Here is a 26699-nt window from a genome sequence, read left to right on the forward strand (position 1 = left end):
GCATGTACTTCAGAAATGTTTAACTCATTACCACCCTATACATTACTGCACGTATTGATTTCACAGATCATAATTAACTCCAAACTTCTGAAGTAGTTAAAACAATAAAGGGATTTAATATTTTACTCTTACATTTCTTTAATCACTTACTTAATTAAATTAATTTATTTAAATTATGGTATGGTTTATAGGATAAGAATTCAATGCTTCCAGAAGCCCTGCTCTGTAATTTAGACATATTAATATAAAAGTAAATAATTAAACAGTGTGGGTATAAGTATATATCATGCTAAACCAAAAAAATGTATTTGTAATATCAAACAAAACAAGTTGCTAAGGGAGATGGAGTAATCATTTAACTGCAAAATCAAACCAATTCTTTCTAAGAATAAAAAAAGTTTCATTGAGCTTCTGAAGATTATCAAGGAAATATGTTTTATGTTTAACAACAGACATTAATATTTACAAACAGGCTATGTCACAATAGCATAATACAGGCAAGAGTTTTATTGATTAAATGAATATTTACTTATTCAATTTTGAATTTTAATTTAATTTACTGATAGCTTTTAAAAATACATCAGATTTTTGTTAGCTTTTAAAAATACATCACCTTCTCTCTCTCTCACGCCTAGCGCAATGGCGGCCGGCGCGGCGGAGCAGCAACAGTTCTACCTACTCGTGGGAAACCTGCTCAGCCCCGACAATGTGGTCCGGAAACAGGCAGAGGAAACCTATGAGAATATCCCAGGCCAGTCGAAGATCACATTCCTTTTACAAGCCATCAGAAATACAACAGCTGCTGAGGAGGCTAGACAAATGGCTGCCGTTCTCCTAAGACGTCTTTTGTCCTCTGCATTTGATGAAGTCTATCCAACTCTTCCCACTGATGTTCAGACTGCCATCAAGAGTGAACTACTAATGATTATTCAAATGGAAACACAGTCTAGCATGAGGAAAAAAATTTGTGATATTGCTGCAGAGCTGGCCAGGAATTTGATAGATGAGGATGGCAACAACCAATGGCCTGAAGGTCTGAAGTTCCTTTTTGATTCAGTCAGCTCTCAAAATGTGGGACTGCGGGAAGCTGCCCTTCATATTTTCTGGAACTTTCCTGGAATTTTTGGAAATCAACAGCAGCACTATTTAGACGTCATCAAACGGATGTTAGTTCAGTGTATGCAAGATCAGGAACATCCATCGATCAGGACATTATCTGCTAGAGCTACCGCTGCATTTATACTTGCAAACGAACATAATGTTGCCCTGTTCAAACATTTTGCAGACTTGTTACCCGGATTCTTACAGGCTGTAAATGACTCATGCTACCAGAATGATGATTCGGTCCTAAAATCCCTTGTTGAGATTGCGGACACTGTTCCAAAGTATTTACGTCCTCATTTGGAAGCAACTTTACAGCTAAGTCTGAAGTTGTGTGGAGACACCAGCCTCAATAATATGCAACGCCAGCTTGCCCTTGAAGTAATTGTGACCCTCTCTGAGACTGCAGCTGCTATGTTAAGAAAACATACCAATATTGTTGCACAGACTATTCCTCAGATGTTAGCCATGATGGTGGACCTTGAAGAGGATGAGGACTGGGCAAATGCGGACGAACTAGAAGATGATGATTTTGACAGCAATGCGGTTGCTGGTGAGAGTGCTTTAGACCGAATGGCTTGTGGACTTGGTGGAAAGCTCGTCCTGCCGATGATCAAGGAACATATTATGCAGATGCTTCAGAATCCTGACTGGAAGTATCGGCATGCAGGATTAATGGCCTTATCTGCCATTGGGGAAGGATGCCACCAGCAAATGGAAGGAATTCTAAATGAGATAGTAAATTTTGTTTTGCTTTTTCTTCAAGATCCTCATCCCAGAGTGAGGTATGCAGCCTGTAATGCCGTGGGACAGATGGCTACGGATTTTGCACCTGGTTTCCAAAAGAAATTCCATGAGAAGGTGATTGCAGCTCTGCTGCAGACCATGGAAGACCAGGGCAATCAGCGTGTACAGGCCCATGCCGCTGCCGCTCTCATTAACTTCACCGAAGACTGTCCCAAGTCACTACTTATTCCATATTTAGATAATTTGGTGAAACATCTGCATTCCATCATGGTCCTTAAACTTCAAGAGTTGATTCAGAAAGGCACCAAGTTAGTTTTGGAACAAGTTGTGACGTCTATCGCATCAGTTGCAGATACTGCAGAAGAAAAATTTGTCCCCTACTATGACTTATTTATGCCATCACTGAAGCACATTGTTGAGAATGCAGTTCAAAAGGAGCTCAGACTTCTCAGAGGAAAAACTATTGAATGCATCAGCCTCATTGGTCTGGCTGTTGGGAAGGAAAAATTCATGCAAGACGCATCAGATGTGATGCAGCTATTATTGAAGACGCAGACAGACTTCAGTGATATGGAAGATGATGACCCTCAGATCTCTTACATGATCTCAGCATGGGCCAGAATGTGCAAAATCCTTGGGAAGGAATTTCAGCAGTACCTTCCAGTGGTCATGGGACCGCTACTGAAGACGGCTTCGATTAAGCCTGAAGTGGCCCTTTTAGATACCCAAGACATGGAGAACATGAGTGATGATGATGGTTGGGAATTTGTGAACCTTGGAGATCAGCAAAGTTTTGGTATTAAAACTGCAGGACTGGAAGAAAAGTCAACTGCTTGTCAGATGCTGGTTTGCTATGCTAAGGAATTAAAAGAAGGCTTTGTGGAGTACACGGAACAGGTTGTGAAACTCATGGTCCCTCTACTGAAATTTCATTTCCATGATGGTGTTCGAGTGGCAGCAGCAGAATCCATGCCTCTTCTCCTGGAATGTGCAAGAGTTCGCGGTCCTGAGTATCTCACACAGATGTGGCATTTTATGTGTGATGCTCTAATCAAGGCCATTGGCACAGAACCAGATTCAGATGTCCTCTCAGAAATAATGCACTCTTTTGCAAAGTGCATTGAAGTCATGGGAGATGGATGCCTTAATAATGAACACTTTGAAGAGTTGGGAGGTATATTGAAAGCTAAACTTGAAGAACATTTTAAAAATCAAGAATTGCGGCAAGTTAAAAGACAAGATGAAGACTATGATGAACAGGTGGAAGAATCACTACAAGATGAGGATGATAATGATGTTTATATTCTGACCAAAGTGTCAGACATTTTACACTCAATATTCAGTAGCTACAAGGAAAAAGTGTTACCGTGGTTTGAACAGCTGCTTCCGTTAATTGTCAACCTAATTTGTCTACATAGACCGTGGCCAGATAGACAGTGGGGCTTGTGCATCTTTGATGATGTCATAGAACACTGTAGTCCAGCCTCATTTAAATATGCAGAATATTTCATAAGGCCAATGCTCCAATACACATGTGACAGCAGCCCAGAAGTCAGGCAAGCAGCTGCGTATGGCCTGGGAGTCATGGCACAGTACGGCGGAGACAACTATCGTCCTTTTTGTACAGAAGCACTTCCACTGCTGGTAAGAGTTATTCAGTCTGCTGATTCTAAGACCAAAGAAAATATCAATGCTACAGAGAACTGCATCTCGGCAGTAGGGAAAATTATGAAGTTCAAGCCTGATTGTGTGAACGTTGAAGAAGTCCTCCCACATTGGCTGTCTTGGCTTCCACTACATGAGGATAAAGAAGAAGCTGTTCAGACTTTCAATTATCTTTGCGACCTGATTGAAAGTAATCACCCAATCGTTCTTGGCCCTAACAATACCAATCTGCCCAAAATATTCAGTATAATTGCAGAAGGAGAAATGCATGAGGCAATTAAACATGAAGATCCCTGTGCCAAACGTCTGGCTAATGTAGTTCGCCAAGTGCAGACTTCTGGAGGACTGTGGACTGAATGCATAGCACAACTCAGTCCCGAGCAGCAGGCAGCCATACAGGAGCTCCTGAACTCTGCCTGAAGGGCCTTAATATCACCACCAGAAAACTAACTCCAAATAAACGTTTACCCTTTTGTTTAGGTTTCTTTGTTTTGTTTTTGAGCAAAAGAGAACGGTAGAGTTGTGTGTAGGCCATTCTTCTGCAAAGCCACAACAGCAGGAAGAGAAGCCCTGGGTTTCAGGATGGTGTTTAAGTGGATTTCTCCCACACCACTGAGGAAGTCCCATGAGCCCTGCAGTAGCACTGAAGAGTATTTTTCTATTGGTATAACCCACCCATGTGAAGGTGAAAGGGAAATTAAATTTTCTCACTAGAAATAAGGAGATTTAAGACAAAACAGCTTTAAGATCAGTTCCTCAACATTAGATGTGTGTTGAAACAAGTTGCTGTACACCTAGTGTTAATTCTATTAATTGGAGTGTGAGTCTTTCTGTACGGTAGAAAGAAGCCTTTTACCCAGCAAACTAGTAGATCCAAAAATTGAAAAAAAGCTGAAGACAAAAACAACAAGCATGAAGATGTTATTTTATGTCACTTTCGATTCTTTTCCCCAAAAGGCTTATGCAGTGACTCAGTTTGGAAAGCTTTTCAGCTTCCAGCCCTTGAATGTGAAGTGTCGTTGGCATGTCTGGCAGTAGTCTCATTCACTCCTCAATAAACAACGTTGAAATACGAAAGAAGTTTGTGTAAAAATTTAGTACTGTCTGGCTTTGATTCATTTAATGTTTTTAATATAAGAATAATCTAGTATTTTTTAAAGGAATAAGGATGGCTCTGAATTTTGTTTCCCCCTGATATTTTCCTCGTGCAATTCAAAGTTAAAAGCATCTAGTTTTTACCATCTTCCACTTTAATTTAATCTAAGTTATGATACACCCACTCTGTTCACAATTGGTGTGCAGACTTCAGTCGTTTTAAAGCTAGCATTGTTCCTGTTAGAAAAAAAAGACTTGGCTTAGTATTTTTATTGCAAATTGTAATTGCTGTGGAGCCACATGCAACTTTTAATTTTATGATAAGTATTATGGCTAAAATTATTTACTGATAAATTCAGTAAAATGTGTGAATGTGTTTTTCTTTATGTATTAACCTCATAGCAGTAAATGACTTGCTGTTGTTTCTTTAAATAATTTTTCTAAGAGGTCTTATTAGATTTCTGTTGAAACTCCAGTGTTAACATTTTTATAGTTTGTACTGAATTTAACCGTGATACAAAAATGAATTTTATGCCTAGATCAGAATTTAAAATTAAAGGTTTTTTCTTTAAAAAAAAAATACATCAGATTTTTGCTTTAAAAGGATAATTTATGTATGAGAAACTGTAAGGATTCAGACATTCAGGGATTATAAATGTGAAAAAGAATTACTTATCTTTTTGGCAGTATATATACTTTAGGACCTTCTCAGAGTCATATTTTCCATTTTTAGTGAGAAGAATATTCTGAAGAAATTAATAATAAAAGTTTATCAGGGTACTTCAAAGGGGTGTTGTTAGTAATGAATATGTTTCTTATCACTGACTTTAATACAGAATATAAAATAGTAAGTATATTAACCTAAACATGTTATATGTACATGCTATTAACATCTTTAATGTAGTTACTCTCAAGCCCCAATTCTCATCTAGCTTTTTAAATATTTTATAAATACACGCAAATAGGTAGTAGAAATATATTTCTGGAGCTCAAGAAAGCTAACTGAGCCTAAGTAAGAATTCAGACTTTCAAGTGTGCTGTTCATAACTGAAAAAAATTTCAGCCAAAGAAAATGAGACTGTGTTAATAATAGCTAGAATAATAAAAGAAAAAGAGAAAATCAAGAAAAGAATCCTGGTGTATTTCAGCATTTAGAGGATGTATGAGCTAGAATATATAAACGGGAAGGAAGGGATACAGAAGACGCTGGTTGGAGAATGTAACTAGAATAAACTTTATAAATTTTCAAGATACTAGTTTAGTATGCATTTATCTTTAAATAATAACTTTCAAGACTTACATGCCTTATTCACAGAAGAACACAATAGTGTCATTTTGGGCACTATTGCAAGTCTAATAGAAAAGACAAATACATGGAGGAAGGAGTAACTTTCAACATCATTCAATGTATATTATCTGGGCAATGATAGATCCCACTTTCCTCATCAAGCACTTCAAATAAAAAACATAATCTATAGGAAGGTTCTTTGTGGCATGAAAATCATTCTATGAATTTAATTTATCTTATCTGCATCTAGAAAGGGATACATAGCAAAACAAACTTGAAGTCCCTTTGGAGGTGTACAGAGGATTAGAAAATGACTTATATTTTATATTCAGCTCAAGCTTGTTTTGTGTCTGTATATTAGAAGTGTTTGGGGAGTTTTATTCCCTTCTATCATTTTTTTAAAAATTCTATTCAGATAAACATATAGGGTTTACATTAAAAATGAACATCATCTTTTCCCAAATCCTTAATGGATTAAGTTGAGTTTGGAGTACTGATCAGCAGAAGAATCTTAAGGGAAGGTCATCAGAATTAGCTAGGTGGAAATAAAAAGCATCAGCACTTTGGACAAACGGGCAGAAAAACACAGAGAAAGAGAACCAATATAAAGAAAAAAATCTATAATAAACATGATGTCAAAAAAAAAAAAGAAATGGAGAATAGTAAGGGTTGACCAAGAAACAAATTGTTCTCTGATCAGAGTTAAATGTGTCTGTGTTGCTCTTGCAAAAGATTTCCACCTACAGTATTAGAGTTATAATGAGAAAATACACATCAAATGGGTCTGGTTAGCTCCACATTATGGGAAATTTGGAGAGGTGTTAAGGGAAGTGATGGTGCCTCAGGTAAAGGAACTTTGAGTCTGCAGTGCTCCAGAACAGTCTACTCCCAAGTGTGGAGTAGACTCAACTCATACAACAACAGTATGGTCATCACTCAAGAGATTGTTAGACCTGCAGAATTTCAGCCTGACCCCCAATCCCAGACCTACTGAATCAGAATCTACAATTTAACATGATTTCAAGGGGATTTGTGTGTACATTAAAGTCTGAGAAGCATTGCTCTAGAGAGCATCTGAACTGCTGACTAGTGGCTACTGATACTGGTCAATTCAGCACAGGCAATAAATCGTGTAGTTACTTACCTCTGTTGTCTCACCTGTTCTCAGCATTGATGCATAGGAGTCAACTAAGACCAGAATGAGACAGAAGCCCCCGAGGCTTGTGCCCTGAGGACTGGCTGGTTCCCAGCAATCTAAGCACCTGCTGTATACAAGTGACTCTCCCTGATCTTTTTTTTTTTTTTTTTGCGGTACGAAGGCCCCTGACTGTTGTGGGCTCTCCCGTTGCGGAGCACAGGCTCCGGATGCTCAGGCTCAGCGGCCATGGCTCACGGGCCTAGCCGCTCCACAGCATGTGGGATCTTCCCGGACCGGGGCATGAACCCGTGTCCCCTGCATCAGCAGGCGGACTCTCAACCACTGCACCACCAGGGAAGCCCTCTCCCTGCTCTTTATATCACCATGAGGGGGTGTTGCAATGCGGCCTCAACATAATATACATCTTGACCTTAAGGTGGCAGTACTAAAATATTTTAAAAAACATTTCTTAAAAAAAATACTATAAGCTTACACAAATTGAAATGCTTCACTTTTTGTAGAAAATAATGGATAATAGAGTGTTCTCTTTAGAGATCAAGAAAAATGTTATTAATACATTTATATGAATCACATGAATAAATATGTTAGTATATTAATTAGATACTGCTTCTTGGTTCTAAATAGAAATATTATCCTATTAATGTTTAATGCTCTATGAAAGAAAATAATTCACAAGTTAGCTATTTAATTTCTCATTTTCTGCTTGCAAGTCTTAAGTAGGTTTTTACACATTATAATAAAAGATCTTGTCAGACATTCTTATTTCCTGGGGATTTGGCAAAAGATAATAATTGTACTCTCCAAAAAGTTTCAAACTCAAGTAATCATCTTTAATAAATTATGTTTTAGCTCCCTCTTAGTCCATCTACTATATTCATTAGACAGAAGCTTCCATATTGAGAGCCCAGAAATCAATCTAAATACATTCTCCTAATGAATTGCCCCCAATGGGGTAATCTTCAGATAGCAAATACTTACACAGATTGTATGATAATGGCATTGGGGCTCATTATTAAATAACTTTTCCTCTTTGGGAAAGATATTGGTCTGGAAATTTTCCAGTAGAGATATTTCCAGAATGATCCATTTTCACTGAGGGGAATTCTGTGATTTATGTAAAGCTAGAAATGAAAAAATATAAATTATTTTCTACTTATTTACAGGAATGGAGGTTGTATTCAACTTAAAAAGTTACTCTAGAGATGAAAATGCTTTATGCTACCTATAGAATGAAGAGAATTCTGAAAAATAAAACAAACAGGTTTTATTCACTTGAGCAGACACCATTTTTAAAAGTCTGAAGGTAGTTATTAGCTGATTCAGAAATTACAGTAAGATTTCATATACTAAAAATTAAGGGGCTTCCCTGGTGGCACAGTGGTTGAGAGTTCGCCTGCTGATGCAGGGGACACGGGTTCGTGCCCTGGTCTGGGAAGATCCCACATGCCGCAGAGCGGCTGGGCCCATGAGCCATGGCCGCTGAGCCTGCGCGTCCGGAGCCTGTGCTCCGCAACGGGAGAGGCCACAACAGTGAGAGGCCGGCATACCACAAAAAAAAAAAATTAAGAAATATGTTATTAGTTACTAAAAAACAGGTGTTTGATATTAAAATTTTTGAATGTGTCTACATCAATAAATTAATATATCAGAGGAAACTTAAAGGATTAATGTAGTTCTTTGAGGATAATTTAAATCAGTGCCACATTTAGGCATAATAAACATGATATACACATTATCTAAAATTTTAAAAATTATATTTATAATAAAATAGTTTGTGATTCTTAGAATATATTTCTCTTTATTGTAATAACAAATTAGTATTTTTGAAGAATGGAAATAATGAAAATACATTAAAAATTGCATATGCTAACCAGAAGTTCTCTAATGACCTTCCAGTGTTACAGTTGCTGAATTTTTCATTCAAGCTCCAACAAAAATGATTAATAAAATAATGTTTCCTAATTATGCTACATAAACTGAGTATTTCTAGAAAGCTCTGAGTACATAGTACAACCACTGAGCTTCATATTTTCAGATATTAAATAACTAACGAGGAAAATGTGAGAGCTTCTTGATTGAAAATTTCCGAGATTAGCTTGGACATAACTCCTACGAAGGGCTTCCCTGGTGGCGCAGTGGTTAAGAATCCACCTGCCAATGCAGGGGACACGGGGTCAAGCCCTGGTCCGGGAAGATCCCACATGCTACAGAGCGACTAAGCCCGTGTACCACAACTACTGAGCCTGCACTCTAGATCCTGTGAGCCACAACTACTGAGCCTGTGTGCCACAACTCCTGAAGCCCACGCACCTAGAACCCATGCTCCACAACAAGAGAAGTCACCACAATGGGAAGCCTGCGCACCACAACGAAGAGTAGGCCCTGCTCACCACAACCAGAGAAAAGCCCGCACACAGCAACGAAGACTCAATGCAACCAAAAATAAAATAAATTAAATAAATGTATAAAAAAAGACTCCTATGAAATGCTGAAGTATGAAACATAAACAGCCCTCTGTAACACTCAGCAGAACAGATTAGTTACAATTGCAATAGTGCTGAATAAAAATATTTTCAAAAAAGAATAAAAATTTAATTAAAATCTTAAAAATTAAATAAAAAATTTAAAAAATTAATGCTAGAACATTAACATTAGTGGAAATAATCCAGACAATTCAATGAGGTCCTATGAAGAGTAGGAGATTTAAGATCTTTATCTTAAATTTATATAAGTTTCTCAGCAACAATGTGATAGACTCCAAGATGGAAGCAGGAAGAGCAATGATAAGGTTGTAATCGCCTGAACTAGAAAAAGTGGGCCTCTGCTCCTGCTTCATTCCTAAGCTTCAGTCTCTATAGTGACTAGGAAAACTCTAAATCCAATATAGTTCACCTCTGACCCAGTCTCTAAGACTACTGATAACTTTAAGCACAAAGACATTAAGAAATTCTAGCCCAAAGTGATGGGACACATGATCAACTTACTCTTGCTACTAATCTTACTAACTGATCTGTGTGGATAACTGGGCTTCTGATTCATTAATGGATTTTGTCTATCCTGACCCCGATTCTTATAATTGAAATCTAACTTTGTTCCCTGTACCTAAAACTCTGAATCTCTGCATTGAAAATGATTTTCCAGACTCTAGGATTGAAGCCCTGTCCTACCTTTACTCAACCTGTTAACTTCCCAGGGACTGGACCCTGTCCTTGAATCTTAGTCCAGCAGAAGAGAGTCTACTATCTGATGTTTCCCTTAACCCATACATACTTCCTACTCCTGAATCCCCCATTTCTGTGGTCTGTCTGACTTGTGGATTGCTGGCATGGTCTATGAAGATAACCACCGCTTAGGTATTTTTATGCCCTTAGAATATCATGCCAAGCTGAATTATGTCCTTAAGTTGGCTATTTTCTTCAGTAAATATATGAGTTTGATGATAGGTTTTCATACTATATCTTCTAAGTTATGTCTTTAGATACAGGAAGCTTTGCCACGTTTTGAATTCTATTCCATAGGAGTGGAAAAATACTTGAGAAATTCTAGAAATGTCCTAAGAGATTAAAAAGATTATCTCTAACAAAGAAAATGTCATGTGCTAGCCATGAAAAAGTGCTGCAGAGAGCACGTTTTTACTTCAGGGAGCATGACTGACTACTACCAATGAGTGTACCCCATCTTTGTGCTGAAGCCATGCTTCTCATGAGATGATCCCAGCCAGTAACTGAGTATGGCAGGGGTACTAAGGCAAGTCCATTCCTGTGAGCAACTTTGGCTTTGAGTACTCCCCAGCAGCCTCACAAAACCTTTCTCAGAATTGCACTACAATCAAGATTCTTCTTCCCAACCCTCCTTCCTAACCTATTTCCTTCACAGGTGTCTGTCCTACATTGCCGTCTATATGTTTCTCCTCCTCTAACTCTCCTCATTTTTCTTCCAAGAAATTTTCTTCAATGCATCCCTTGAACATTGAATCCTGTTGAAGGATGATAGAATATGCCACTCTAAAATAGGCCTCTTTGGCTCAAGGATGATTGGCACTTGAAAAACAGCAAATGCAGGGAAAGGCTTTCTCTGAATTCCCCTTATCTGCCTAAAGATATCTTCCAAAAGGAACTCATTTGTCATAATTCCCCTAACCAGGAGTTTCATCAATCAGGGAAGATTGTCTCTTATCACAGGAGAGGAGACTAGAAGTCAACACCATACTCAGATGAACTTTGTCACAAACTATCATATCTCCCATCTATTCTTATAAGGCCCATTTATCTTTCCTAAAAATCATTTACTTTCTTTTAAGTCCCTTTCCCCTATTCAGTTGGTATATAAGATCTCAAATCTCACTGCTTTTCTGAATATTCATTTTTTTTCCTGTGGTACCCCATCTTGTAATATTAAAAATAAATGAATTTATATAAATTCTCCCTTGTTAATCTACTTCTTCACAGCTGTTCACAGACCCAGGTATGGAACATAGGATGGTACAGGGAAAATTTTTCCTTCCTTACACTGTCTTGGTATCTGCTGCTCAGAGGACTCAAAGTAAAAAAGACTTAACAATGATAACAATGATGGCGTTTAGACAACACATTATGTGATGTTTATATATCATTATTAAATTAAAAAATTATTATCTGTAATAATATGAATCTCTAAACAAAGTAAGAGATCTGATATTTGGTTCTCTATTTTCAATCTTGAGAAATTTTGGTTTTGGTGACAAAGAATCACTCATTAATTTCTACTAAAGAAATTATCTGGTTGCTATATATATATTTATAGCTGATTCACTTTGTTATAAAGCAGAAACTAACATACCACTGTAAAGCAATTATACTCCAATAAAGATGTTAAAAAAAAAAAGAACTTATCTGGTTGGATTCTAATGGGAATATAGATTAGAAACCAATCAAAGAAATCCATCAATTTTCATAAAATTATTCTCTGCTTTAAATCACCTGACCTTTTAAAGCAATGAAATGAAGATTACATTTAAAATATGGCTATTCACCATAAAAAGAATGAAATAATGTCATTTGTAGCAACATGGATGCAACTAGAGATTATCATACTAAGTGAAATAAGTCAGAAAGAGAAAGACAAATACCATATGATATCACTTATATACGGAATCTAAAATATGACATAAATGAACTTATCTACGAAACAGAAACAGACTCACAGACATAGAGAACAGACTGTGGTTGCCAAGGAGGAGGAGGGGTGGGGGAGGAATTGATTGGGAGTTTGGGGTTAGCAGATGCAAACTATTATATGTAGAATGGATAAACAACAAGATCCTACTGTATAGCACAGGGAATTATTTTCAATATCCTTGATAAACCATAATGGAAAAAACATAAGAATGTATATGTATGTATAAATGAATCACTTTGCTGTACAGCAGAAAGTAACACAACATTGTAAATCAACTATACTTCAATAAAAAATAAAATATGGCTATTCAAAAAGCAAAGTTCTAGTATATATCACAACAATAAATAAAGCTCCTACAATTAAAGGAGAGTCCCTAAAGATAAAATACAAACTCATCTTTAAGGATATTTTAGAATACATAGGTGAAATATTTCTTTTAAAAGGTGTTAGTTAAGAATAATTAATGACAGTTCCTTCTTTATCATGATTCAGAGGTTAATATCCCAACTACAGAGAAGAATCAGAAAAACATTCAAATTGTTCAAATATGACATGCAATTGAATTTACTAGCATAAAAAATTAAAGCAAGAAAAATGCTAAAATTTCTCTGAGCTACGGAATTAAGAAGTATTTAAAATGTATAGTGTTTGAAAACACTCCCTGATGGTATATTAATTACACTGCAAGTTAAGTGAAAGTAATGGAATTGCAGTTGGAAATAGTCAATGGAAATCAGCTGCAAAATTACGTTTACATTTTCTAAATATTTGAGAAAGAATATAAATAGTAACATAATACTTTACTCTTTGACACTATGCTTAAGTGTCCATATCATAAATTAGGCAGCAGAAAATACTATATTATAATGCACAGTGTTAATGATGGTGTTATTACTTCCATTTTACAGCTGAGGAAATCAGACAGTATATGCTATGTGTGCTTTTGTCACAAATTTAATCTTCAATCCGAGGAGAGAACATTAAAATTTAAATTTGATTCAGAACAGTTTTGTAACAATCAATCTTTTATAAAGCCAACTCAGAAATACGTATCACTTATCATTCTCCAACATCAAAGAATCAAAGTTATTGTCTATTCCTAGATAAATTGTAAACAACATTTTTGGCTTTTCTTCTTCCCTTCTCCTTATACATGACTCACATAGAAGCTCATATCTAGGATACAAATGTTTTCCTGAGTGAAATTATCTGCTTTCAACTCTCCCCTGCAAAACTAAAACACTTTGTTTTTGCTCTACTCTTACTCTTGTGTAAGATGCTTTCATATATGGCTTATTTGGACCATATCTTGGATTTTCTACTGCCTATTTTTGAGTACCTCATACAGTGTCTATTATGCAGCAAACATTCATAATATACTTTTCATCAACAGTGTGCATAATAATTAATAGTAAGAGTGATAGATGAGTTTTTTATTAATATTTGTCAATGTAATAAATTGCCAGGCAGAATCTACATCTTAAAGGGATAGTCATGTAAGTCATATCCCAGAAAACACGGAAATCCCCATCTTTTCAAAATATTCTAATCATATTAATCAAAATGGTACAACAGTCTTTAGTGAAAAGCAGGATGAAATTAAAAGCGAAAAAGCTAATGGCATTGACAATGTGTTAAAAAGAGTAATGTAAAGAAATTAATCTTTCACAAACTGGTGCTCCCTTAATTACTGAGATCCAGAGTGTTGTAATGAATTCTACATCTTTGTGCTATAACAAAATGACAACTTGTTTCTAAGTCATTACTCAGGAGTTTAGAAATTAAAAATGCTCTTTACTGTCATCTTAATGAGATGTAAAATTTAACTTTCCTGTCCTCTCAAGTAGTGAACTTAGAATAATAGTTAACTTTAGCCACATCAAACACTACATACTCTATGCAGAGCTTACTGAGTAGGTGGCCCCAGATTTATGAATCCTAGAGAAGTGAAGCAAGGGGAGCAGAGAACAACTTGATCTGTGCCACCTGGAATTTGAAGGACACAATCTAACGCCCAAATTTTTCCTGAAAATTATAATAAAAGCACGAGGCTGACCAGATTCTCAAAACCAAGAGAGACACCTATGTTGGAAGAAGCCCTCGCTCAAGTGACTTAGTCCAGCAAGTTCTGTGAGTACCAAGGAAAGTAGTTGAGCTTGAAACAACTTTAGAAGAACAGGCCCAAGGGATCTACATGTGAAGGCAAAATGATCCCAATAGCAACAGGCTATAAGGGGTGTATCATAAGAACTGAGGAAAGCCTCTTCAGTTATCATTTGAGAGTGGGGAGAGGGAAAGGAAAAAGATAACTAAAACTCCCCCACATTCGTAAATAACATTATAATTCCATTGTTAATACTAGATTTCTCTTCCTCCTTATCAGTTTATATGTGCTACTGTTGAAAATTATCGCCTTGTGGGGTAGGAGTGTATGTGATGTGAACATGTCTGATATAACAGTCATGTGCTGGATAAGGGGAAAATAGAGACATATCTATCACTCCCATAGGTGATAAAATGTTGAAGGATGGGTGACACTAGTAGAGCTCATGACCACCCCTGGAAAGTTCCACTGGACTCAGACTGTCAAAGAATACCATGGAATGACTATGGAGTTTATCATTCTAAAGTGACTAAGTTATTTTGAGGAAAATTTCCTTTGGGGTTGGAGGAGATAGAGGTTCATCCATTTGATCAACAAATATGTACTGAGGACCTATTATGTACAAAATAAAACTAAAGTAGAGATCACTACACTCATAAGGTTACATTCTACTTGGAGAGATATATCTTCATATCTATGCTATCAAGAAAAAAGGACAGGGAGAAAGGATATGGAAAAGGATATTTTCAGAGTGAGGGTAGATGCTATTTTATACAGGATGAATGGAGAAGGCCTCTGGAGAAGAGGAAAATGTTTTTCTTAATGCTCTTATGGTCCCTGGATGGGTCTGAAAAGTAAACTGACAAAGAGAGATTAACAGGAGAAAGGCACAGAGATTTATTTAACATAAGTTTTATGTGACATGGGAGCCTTCAAGAGGAAATGAAGACACAAAACGGGTTGGACATGAGTATATTTATGCTAGGTTTGATGAAGAATGGACAGTCATGGAGATATATGATAAGTTAGAGTATGAGGTAGGTGAAGTAAACTGGGAAAACTCAGCAAGACCTCTTCAGAGTCTTCTCAGTGTCCCCTTGTTTTCAGAGATAAGGATGCTTCTTTTCTTCTGGTATAGGGAGGGCAACTCTCACATGAGGGTTTTATGATCTGTTTCAGGGGAAATGTGAGGGGGAAGGTCAGATCCTCCTGCTTCTGCTATTTTTCTGAAACTCCTTCAGCTTAAATTATTCATTATGCCAAGGCCCCATATTTTGGGGTAGCATGTCTTGAACCTCCCAGGTAACAAGTAAGCAGTAACAATATTCAAATATTTAACAACCGCTAAGACAAGATCATTTCCCAATTAGAAAGATCCCTGATTACTCATGGAGATAAGACTGCTGCATGGTACTAAGCAGGCTTTACTGGTAATAACTCATTGAATTCCATCCCTGTATAAAAAATAGCTTAAATAATGGGAGAGTGATCCCTGTGAATATCTGGGGCATGAGTCAAGCAGGCATAGGGAACAGTAAATGCATAGACCCTGGGGCTGTTGAATGCTTGGTAAGTGTGAGGAACAGCAAGAACCTGAATGAGAGGGGGTAAAAAGAAAAGAAGAGATAGCTGGGGGGGGGGGCAGATCATAAAGAACTGATAAACCATGTATATAACACATTTAGATTATTTTTTCTGAATGTGGTAAATGAAGAAAATACTTTTTGTTTTTTAAGAATCACTTTGGAAAAGTGTAGCAAAATAAAAAATAGCAAGGAGACAAGTTAGAAAGTTATCATGAGTTACTGAGTTGAGAGACATGATGGTAGTGCAGAGTAGGATATAAGGAGAGGACTTAGAAGTGGTCAGAAGCTTTCAGGTACAATTTGAGGCCATTCTCAGGCTCAATGATTTGCTAGAAGGACTCATAGGACTCATAAAATCTGTTATGCTCATGGTTACTGCTTATTACAGATAAAGATACAAATCAGAAAAGGGAAAAGGTGCATGGGGCAAAGCCCAGGAGAAACCAGATGTGAGCTTCCAGGTGTTCCCTCCCAGCAGAGTCACACAGATGCACTTATGTATTTAATTTCCCCAGTAATGATGAATGACAACACATGTGAAGTACTGTCAACCAGGGAAGATCACACAAGCCCAGGTGTCCAGGATTTTTATTGGGATGAGACATGTAGGCATGTAGGCATGTAGCACCTGTGCCAGCTGACTCTAATTACTCAGACTTCAGTTCCCCAAAGCAAAAACTTTAATACCATTAATCACACTGTTAGTATCAACTATCTGATTAAACTGGAACCACATGGCCTCAAATCTCAGGCCTACAAAAACACACTTATCAGGCAGAATATTCCCAGGTCACAGAGCTCATCTCCAGGGTATGGCCAAGGGCCAGCTCTGAGGATGAGCTTTTCTTGGGAATACACAGGGGTGGAGCAACCCAGGCCTGCGGAGTTAGCCCTTTCCATAACAGTAGTCAACAGTAAAATAAGGCCCATTAACATGGGTCTAGCACAAAAGCCAAAAAACAAAGCAGGCTAAAGACCCATGAAAAGAACTAGGGGTATAAAAATTGGTACTCAGCAAATGTCAACAGTCTAGAAAACTATGAAATATTTGAGGGAATTGCTTTGATAAAGAAACAAAAGGAAGGAAGAAAGGTAGGAAGGAAGGAAAGGAGGGAGGGATGGAGGGAGGGAGGAAGGAGCGAGCCTATTTGGCAAAAAACACATAATTTTCTGATCACTAAACTAGTCCCCATAGAAGGTATACTTTCCAATAACCTTTCATGATGACTGACTCATGACATAGACTGTGTAAGAAAAATAAATGTAATTGTACCTTACGTCATTGTTGTGTTGGTCTCCTTAGTGTGGCAGCTTAACTTTCGTTCTAAATAATACAATTCTAAAAATAAATCTATGAAAGTTTTCCATATGAAATAAAATTAGAGCTTACAGCAAGATATTAAGGGAAGCTAAATAAATCATGAAATGTCTCATGTTTATGTGTAGAAAGATTAATATGTTAAAGATGTCATTTTTCTTCAAATTGATCCATAAATACATTTTATAATTTTTTTAAATATCTTTATTGGAGTATAATTGTTTTACAATGTTGTGTTAGTTTCTGCTGTACAGCAAAGTGAATCAGCTATACATAAACATATATCCCCATATTTCCTCCCTCTTGAGGCTCCCTCCCTCCTTCACTATCCCACCCCTCTAGGTCATCACAAAGCACAGAGCTGATCTCCCTGGGCTGTGCAGCTGCTTCCCACTAGCCATCCATTTTACACGGGTAGTGTATATATGTCAGTGCTACTCTCTCACTTGGCCCCAGCTTCCCCCTCCCCCCTCTGCATCCTCAAGTCTGTTCTCTACATCTGTGTCTTTATTCCAGCACTGCACTAGGTTCATCAGTAGTTTTTTAGATTCCATATATGTATGTTAGCATACGGTATTTGTTTTTCTCTTTCTGACTTACTTCACTCTGTATGACAGACTCTAGGTCCATCCACCTCATTATAAATAACTCAATTTCATTCCTTTTTATGGCGAGTAATATTCCATTGTATATATGTGCCACATCATCTGTATCCATTCATCTATCGATGGATATTTAGATTGCTTCCAAGTCCCAGCTATTGTAAATAGTGCTGCAATGAACACTGTGGTACACATGTCTTTTTGAATTATGGTTTTCTCAGGGTATATGTCCAGTAGTGGGATTACTAGGTCATATGGTAGTTCTATTTTTAGTTTTCTTAAGGAACTTCCATACTGTTCTCCATAGTGGTTGTATCAATTTACATTCCCACCAACAGTGCAGGAGGGTTCCCTTTCTCTCCACACCCTCTCCAGCATTTGTTTCCAGATTTTTTTGATGTTGGCCATTCTGACCAGTGTTAGGTGATACCTCTTTGTGGTTTTGATTTGCATTTCTCTAATGATTAGTGATGTGGAGCATCTTTTCATGTGTTTGTTGACAATCTGTATGTCTACTTTGGAGAAATGTCTATTTAGGTCTTCTGCCCATTTTTGGATTGGGTTGTTTGTCTGATATTGAGCTGCATGAACTGCTTGTATATTTTAGAGATTAATCCTTTGTCAGTTGCTTCGTTTGCAAATATTTTCTCCCATTCTGAGGGTTGTCTTTTTGTCTTGTTTATGGTTTGCTTGGCTGTGCAAAAGCTTTCAAGTTTCATTAGGTCCCATTTGTTTATTTTTGTTTTATGTCCATTGAGGTGGCTCAAAAAGGATCTTGCTGTGATTTATGTCATAGAGTGTTCTGCCTATGTTTTCCTCTAAGAGTTTCATAGTGTCTGGCCTTACATTTAGGTCTTTAATCCATTTTGAGTTTATTTTTTGTGTATGGTGTTAGGGAGTGTTCTAATTTCATTCTTTCACATGTAACTGTCCAGTTTTCCCAGCACCACTTATTAAAGAGGCTGTCTTTTCTCCACTGTATATTCTTGCCTCCTTTGTCAAAGATAAGGTGACCATACGTGTGTGGGTTTATCTCTGGGCTTTCTATCCTGTTCCATTGATCTATATTTCTGTTTTTGTGCCAATATCATACTATTTTGATTACTGTAGCTTTGTAATATAGTCTGAAGTCAGGAAGCCTGATTTCTCCAGCTCCATTTTTCTTTCTCAAGTTTGCTTTGGTTATTTGGGGTCTTTTGTGTTTCCATACAAATTGTGAATTTTTTTGTTCTAATTCTGTGGAAAATACCAGTGGTAGTTTGATAGGGATTGCATTGAATCTGTAGATTGCTTTGGGTAGTATAGTCATTTTCACAATGTTGATTCCTCCAAGAGCATGGTATATCTCTGCATCTGTTTGTATCATCTTTAATTTCTTTTATCAATGTCATATAGTTTTCTGCATACAGGTCTTTTGCCTCCTTAGGTAGGTTTATTCCTAGGTATTTTATTCTTTTTGTTGCGATAATAAATGGGAGTGTTTCCTTAATTTCTGTGTGTTAATTTTGTATCCTGCTACTTGACCAAATTCATTGATTAGCTCTAGTAGTTTTCTGGTGGCATCTTCAGGATTTTCTATGTATAGTATTATGCCATCTGCAAAAAATGACAGTTTTACTTCTTCTTTTCCAGTTTGGATTCCTTTTATTTCTTTTTCTTCTCTGATTGCCATGGCTAAAACTTCCAAAACTATATTGAATAATAGTGGTGAGATTGGGCACCCTTGCCTTGTTCCTGTTCTTAGAGGAAATGCTTTCAGTTTTTTCACCATTGAGAATAACGTTTCCTGTGGGTTTGTCATATATGGCTTTTATTATGTTGAGGTAGGTTCCCTTTATGCCCACTTTCTGTAGAGTTTATAAATACATTTTAACTCCAAACTACTAACAAAAATTTAATAGCGTTAGTGAGATATAACTGACATGTGAAAACTGCATATAAAGTATTCAATTTGATATTTGAGAGATGTATTACATATCGATGAAACCACCACCACAATCATGATGACAAACATTTCCATCACACTCAAAAGTTTTCTCATGCCCCTTTGTAATTTATTTCTTCTCAATCCCTCTCCTCGCAAGCAAAATGCTGATCTGCTTTTTGACACTGTAAATCAGTATGCACTTTTTAGAATTTTATACAATTAGAATCATACTGTATGAACTTTCCTTTTCTGGCTTCTTTCATTTATAATTTATTTCAAGATTCATTCATGTTTTTCATATATTCATTGTTCTTTTTTATCAATGGGTAATCCAAATATAAATCATCTCACAAGTTTTAATGTTGTTTTAAACATTTTTAATAAAAAATATTTTCGTTATTTCCTTTGTGATTTTTTTGATCCATAGGTTATTTAGACATATGTGTGGTTTTGTTTTGTATTTTAGCTTGCAAATATTTGGAGATTTTCAGATATCTTGCTATTATTGATTTCTAATTTAATTCCATTATGGTCATTGTATTATTGATAAATGATACTTTGCATGACTTGAATACTTCTGATATACACTGAAACCTTTCTTATGGTCCAGAATATTGTCTCTTATGAGAAATATTATTTATGTAGCATAATTATTTTTGAAAATAATTTATGTTTTTCTGTTGTTACTTGCAATGTTCTAAATATGTCTTTAAGTCACTGGTTAATTTATTCTTACTGCTTTTCTACCTACTACATGTTATTTCAATTCGAAGAGTAGTAGTGAAATGTCTCACTGTAATTATAGATTTGTCTATTTCTCTTTGAACTTCTAATAGTTTTTGCTTTATATATTTTGAAACTTTGTTATTATATTTATAAACATTTAGGATTGCTAAGTCCTCTGGATGAATGTATACATTTATCATTAGTAAAAGACCTTCTTTATCCCAGGTACCATTTCTTTCCTGCTGATAGAAGTGCCCATGGATTGAGTGCTCTGAGCCCTTATTACAAGTCTGTCAGTGTAGGGGTGGATTTCAGCAGAGTCCTAAGATTACATCTAGAGATACTTGAGGTCCATTTGCTATCTTACCAAAGGCAATATTTTTTTTGGAAGTAGACTAAGGAGCCTGAAGGAAATTCAATTCACATAGGTAGGTTGTAGGGCTTTCAAGAGGTAAGTGGAGATTTTCACAGCTGAGATTAGAAGATACAACCATTAGACATTAGACAGGAGAGAGCAGCTGTAGGGTTTGGAATAGGTTATACCTTTGAGGGGACAATCCTATGAAGTGTTCAACCCTTTGATCTCTAAGCTATTCTATATTTTGTCAGTAATTTAAGATTAATACATTTTATGTGTTATAATCTCATTTGTTTTTTCCCTCAAACCTACAGAAAATAACTTTATTATATGGAGGTTTTGTGGCATAAAGTGATGGTTGAAACCAAAAGGAAAGTTATGTCTTCACCAAAGTAAACAGCCACACCTACCCCATGTGCCTTGTTGCCATTCATGCAGCCCATGTTTTCCAGGCTGCACAATGGTGAAGTGACAGGTATTTCTGAAAAACTTACATTTAAGCAGAAATGGGAGACATGAGTTATACTTAGCTTAGTCTTTTTAATCTCTCATTACATATATGCAAGAGATTATATATGTGTGCATATGTATACACACAAATATATATAATACACATGTGTACATATATATACAAATATATACATATGACATACACATAATACATATGCATATATTCACAGCATATACATACATGAGAGATATAGCATATGTATAATAAATGATTTTAAATGAATAAGTAAATGCAGACAAGAAGAAGATAATAGGCTTCCGAATATAAAATTACAAGTATTTTTCACAATAGAAAGGACTATGGCTGAATTAATGGTAACTAGTTCATAACATTTAAAAAGTTAACAATGCAGAAATTACTGAGAATGATTCTTTAGTTATTCTTGCTTTAATACATTTTTGAATGCTGCATGTAAAAACATAAAATAATTCACTACAGAAAGAGTTGAATGCTTTATGAATTAATAACTCAGCACCTGAGGCCAGTCTTTGTGATTCACCTGACATTTAACTTGGTAAACAGCATACTTTGCAATCCACAGTTGTAAACAAAAAACTATACAAAGTAAAGTAAAAGGTATTATATGCTACTAAATGTTTATATGATGTTATTACTAAATTTTCAAAATTTTGAGTATGAAAGGGTATTATAAATCAAGAAAAACAGTTTTTACTAGTAAGTTATAAATAGCCTACAATTAGAATGAAGTCCTCAGTGGTATTTCTTTATCTCTCTACTAGCCTAGAATGACTATTCAGATAAGGCCAATGCTAATAATAATGATGGTGATGATAATCAAGATCTCTCTTATGCTAATAAAACCCTCGGGTAAAAAAGTCAGACGTTTAAATTAGACTGTACAATGATCCAGTTGAAGGAGATTTTTTTTTTTTTTTTTGCGGTACGCGGGCCTCCCACCGCTGTGGCCTCTCCCGTTGCGGAGCACAGGCTCCGGACGCGCAGGCCCAGTGGCCACGGCCCACGGGCCCAGCCGCTCCACGGCACGTGGGATCCTCCCGGACCAGGGCATGAACCCGCGTCCCCTGAATCAACAGGCGGACCCTCAACCACTGCACCACCAGGGAAGCCCCGAGGGAGATTTTAAAATACCCTTTGTAGTAAGTATTTTTGCAGTCTTGACTCATTTTGAAGTCAACAGTTTGCTTCTGAAAAATATCTCCTGAAAGATGTTCTAAGAATATTAAAACGTAAGGCTTTATTTCCGTGACATTTTCCCCTATGTGAAACTTTTGTATACAAGAAGGTTTTTGCTCTAAGGTTCATAACTAGTTAAGACAGCACTTGCAGTGAACCAGGTACAGTTCTAAGTGGTGTGCCATGAGATACGTATAATTATTTTCCCATTTTATAGAAAGGAAACTGGAGCAAGAAAAGTTTATTACTTCCCTAAAATCACAAAAGTAAGAAGAGATAGAGTCCAGATTGAAAAGTCTTCCACTAAAGCCCTTGAATTTATCTTAAAACATTTTCTCATGCTCTAGTGTTCACTTCTCAGAAGTTTTAATATTTGCTTTCAAATCATTTTATTTACTTCCAATTTCCTCCTACAATAATTTTAGAAATCCTCAAGGTCAAAATATAAATAATAAATTTTAAATTATCTACAACTAATATCAGAGTCAAGAGACTACTTTCTTTGAAATATGGTTATTACAAATCAATAAGTGCAATGCCAAAAATTAATAGAGACAAAAAAATAAATAGGATTTGCTTGAGCAATTAATACTTTAGGAAGATCCATTTACCAAAATATACTGCAAAACAAAATTCTGGTTAAATATCTTAGGAAAAAAATGATTTGGCTTAAAGTAAAATAAAGGTAAGGAAGTTACTTAAATCAAGATGACTGTTAGACCTACATAGAGTATAAGAGAAATGCAATTGCCAGCTAAAAATTGTCACTTGCCATCTGCCTTTACAATGGTTAGGTTACTAGCCACTGCAGTCCCTGACTTTCAACACACCCTGAAAGGAGTTCAGGGTGGAGATCAGGAATGAGGCACTCTGTGCTCTGGGAAAAACTGTTAGAGCAGGCCTCCAGATAGATATTTGTAGGAGATTTCATGAGTCCAATTTCTTGCACCTTCTCATATCTAGAAAGCACTAAAATCATTAATGGAGACATCCGCTCCTCATGACTAGCAGCAACATTCTTGTAACTAGCAGTGACCTTCTGCCAAAATGTGTGCTTGATTGTACATAGCCCCCTTCACCAGAATCACATATATACTGAGTTCCCCTCTTCCCTCTTTGGAGCAGTTCCTCAAAGCTATCTGAGAGGCTGTCTCCCGGGCTATAGTCCTCATTTTACCACAAATATAGTCCTCATTTTACTCTCATGTTGTGCTTTTTTTTTTTTTTCAGTCAATAGAATCAAGATAATAAACACAATCTTTTTTTTTTTTCATTTAATTGATCAACTTACACTTTGCTCAGTTTTCTAGATATTTAAAGTAGGAGGGCAAATTCAGTCTGTCTTATTCCTTTATAGCCAAGAGTGGAAGTTTCTAATGGCTTCTATTGATGGACAGCATGAGAAGTAAATGGAAATAAATTGTTATCAAGTTCTTTCATTCTTTATAAAATGGTAAAACTACTAATTTAAGGTAACTCTTCAGGCTGAAAAACATCATCCAAGATGGAATGACTATAGAGACTAACACAGACAAAAATTAATTTGAAATAGATCATAAATCTAAATATGAAAAATGCAGTTTGTAGAAATAAATATCTATCTCTATGATCTTGGATTAGACAAAGTTTTAAAAAACAGGACACAAGGGCTTCCCTGGTGGCGCAGTGGTTGAGAGTCCGCCTGCCGATGCAGGGGACACGGGTTCGTGCCTGGGTCCGGGAAGATCCCACATGCTGTGGAGCAGCTGGGCCCGTGAGCCATGGCTGCTGAGCCTGCGCGTCCGGAGTCTGTGCTCCGTAACGGGAGAGGCCACAACAGTGAAAGGCCCATGCACCGCAAAAAAACAAAAACAGAACACAAAAACATGAATGTAAAAGAAAAAAAACAAACTGGACTTTATTTAATTTAGAAATTTTTATCCATTAATCTACACCATTAGAAATTCCACGCTGGTCCATGATGGAGTAAGCAACACTCTCTCACTTTAAACAACTAGAAAACCAGACAAAATATTTGAAGCAATCAGTTTTTAGACATTGGACAATGGCAGTAAAGCAATCTCTGAGAGAAGAGAAAAAAAATTAGGTGAGATCTACAATTAACTCAGCTTACTGCCTGGAGAGAACTTCCAGGCACAGCACAGAGAAGAGAAAGTAGACTTTGTAAATCATAAAGGCAAAGTTTGGAGTTCTGAGAGGGCAAGTTGGCTAGAATTTGAGAGACAAAATATTCAAGAGGAGGGAGCTACAGAGAGACAGACAGACAAACTCCAGGATCTACAGAAGGGTTCCCCTTTGAGTACTATTTGGTGCATGTATGTGAAAAAAAATGACCCAAAGCCAGACAAAGAACAACCATAAACAGTGAGCAGTATAAATACTGGAACTGTGCATGTTTGAGAACAGTTCATGATCCTCCCAGCTAGAGTAAAATACCCACCTAATAGAGAAGATGTCATTGAGTAAGTGCTCAGAATAGTTTTCTCTTAATAGTGAAAAAAGAAGTAGCACTAGACTAAAGACTAATATGGACTAAAGACTAAAGACTAAAGACTAATATGGACTCATTCTAACGAAGATTGAAAACAAATCTTGAAAAGATCACACTGATCACAATATTTTATAAGAAAAAGATAAAAGCTAAAATCTAACAAGGTAAAACTAATAATTAATAAATCATAACAATCTAACAAGCATTCACAGAAACAAGAAAATGTGCCCCATACTAAGGAAAAACTCAGTCAATAGATTCTGACTGAGAGACGACACATTATAGAATTAGCAGGCAAGGAAGTAAAATCGGCTATTGCAAATATCAACTATATGTCAAGAAGATAGAGGAACACAGGGATAATGATAAAATAGAAGATATAAACTAAACTTAAACTTCTAGAGATAAAAAAATACATATGAGAGGGAAAATAAATTAGATGTGATTGACAACATGTTAGGCATTGCAGAAAAAAATGGTTGGTAAACTTGAAGACATTCAAAGTGAAATGCAGAGAAAAATTTTAGTGAAAATTTCAGATCATTTTTGGATGTATACCCTTTTGACTTTCCTGATATCTACCAATGTGTCCATCTTTTAGTGGGACCAAGAAATTAAAAAACAAAACTAGGTTAAATGGTCAATTGATATGTTCCTTAAAAGAATTCAAAGGTTAAGAAGACTTTAAGTTGATATTTGTTGATAGTTTAAAAAGAAGGGTCACTGGAAAATTAATTATCTATAAATTCCATCTTGCTAAAAGCCAAAATTCAAAGAAAACAATAGAATAATTAAACTATAATTTCAATAACTGCCTTGTTTACTAAATTTCAAGATGAGAAGAAAAGCAGGACACTCAGAGGTTTTGAAATGACCTTAAAAGTCTTTAAATTATGGTATATCAATAAAGACATTGACAAGTTATATTAGAAAGAAGTATGTGCAAAATTCTTGCCAAATAAGATAATTATGTGTAAAGATGTTCAACATCATTAGCCTTTAGGGAAATACAGATGAATAATAAGATATTATACAAATCTATCAGAATTGCTAAAATTAAAAAAAAGAGTGCTAGAAACAAATGCTGGTATGGATTTGGAAAAATTGTTAAATGTAACTGGTAAATGTAAAGTCATACAGATACTCTGGAAAACAAATTAACAGTTTCTTCCAAAACTTGTGCTTACTATATTACTCAGCCATTGTACTCTTGGGTGTCTATCCTAGAAAAAAAAATTTATGTTCATACAAACACATGTTCATACAAACATGTGAATGTTTATACAAACACATGAATTATCATTGTGCCTTTATAGTGATAGCCAAAACCTGGGAAAAACCCAAATGTCTTCAATGGATGAATGGTTAAACAATTTTTAGTATATACACACCATGGAAACTTCCCAGTAATAGAAAGGAACAAACTGTTGATATATGCAATAACTAGGATGGATATCAAGGGAATCATGCTGAGTGAGGAAAAAAGTGTTACATACTACATAATTATATAGTTGCCAGGGGTTATGGGGGAAGGTAGGAAAGAAGGTGACTGTGACTATAAAATGGTAGCACAAGGGATTTTTTTTTTAATAGTACTTTTCTGTGTTTCAGCTGTGATGGTGGTAATACAAACCTATACATTTGATAAAATTACATAGAAATAAATATATACACATGCACAAAAGAGTGGGTGGGAAACTGGTGAAACC

General features: G+C 36.1%; 1 protein-coding gene across 1 annotated transcript; it reads left to right on the forward strand.

The window, feature by feature from the left end:
* Positions 1–621: 621 nt before the first annotated feature.
* On the forward strand, positions 622–3992 carry LOC132522246 (importin-5-like). The gene has a single exon (XM_060152491.1). It carries the CDS (start codon positions 640–642, stop codon positions 3931–3933), a length of 3294 nt encoding a protein of 1097 aa, XP_060008474.1. The 5' UTR covers positions 622–639; the 3' UTR covers positions 3934–3992.
* Positions 3993–26699: the final 22707 nt, after the last annotated feature.

This window comes from Lagenorhynchus albirostris, chromosome 6 (genome assembly GCF_949774975.1).
Source record: "Lagenorhynchus albirostris chromosome 6, mLagAlb1.1, whole genome shotgun sequence".
NCBI lineage: Eukaryota > Metazoa > Chordata > Mammalia > Artiodactyla > Delphinidae > Lagenorhynchus > Lagenorhynchus albirostris.

Bases quoted from the DNA above. Each gene is read 5' to 3' on its own strand.
- LOC132522246 (XM_060152491.1), top strand. From the start codon at position 640: ATGGCGGCCGGCGCGGCGGAGCAGCAACAGTTCTACCTACTCGTGGGA.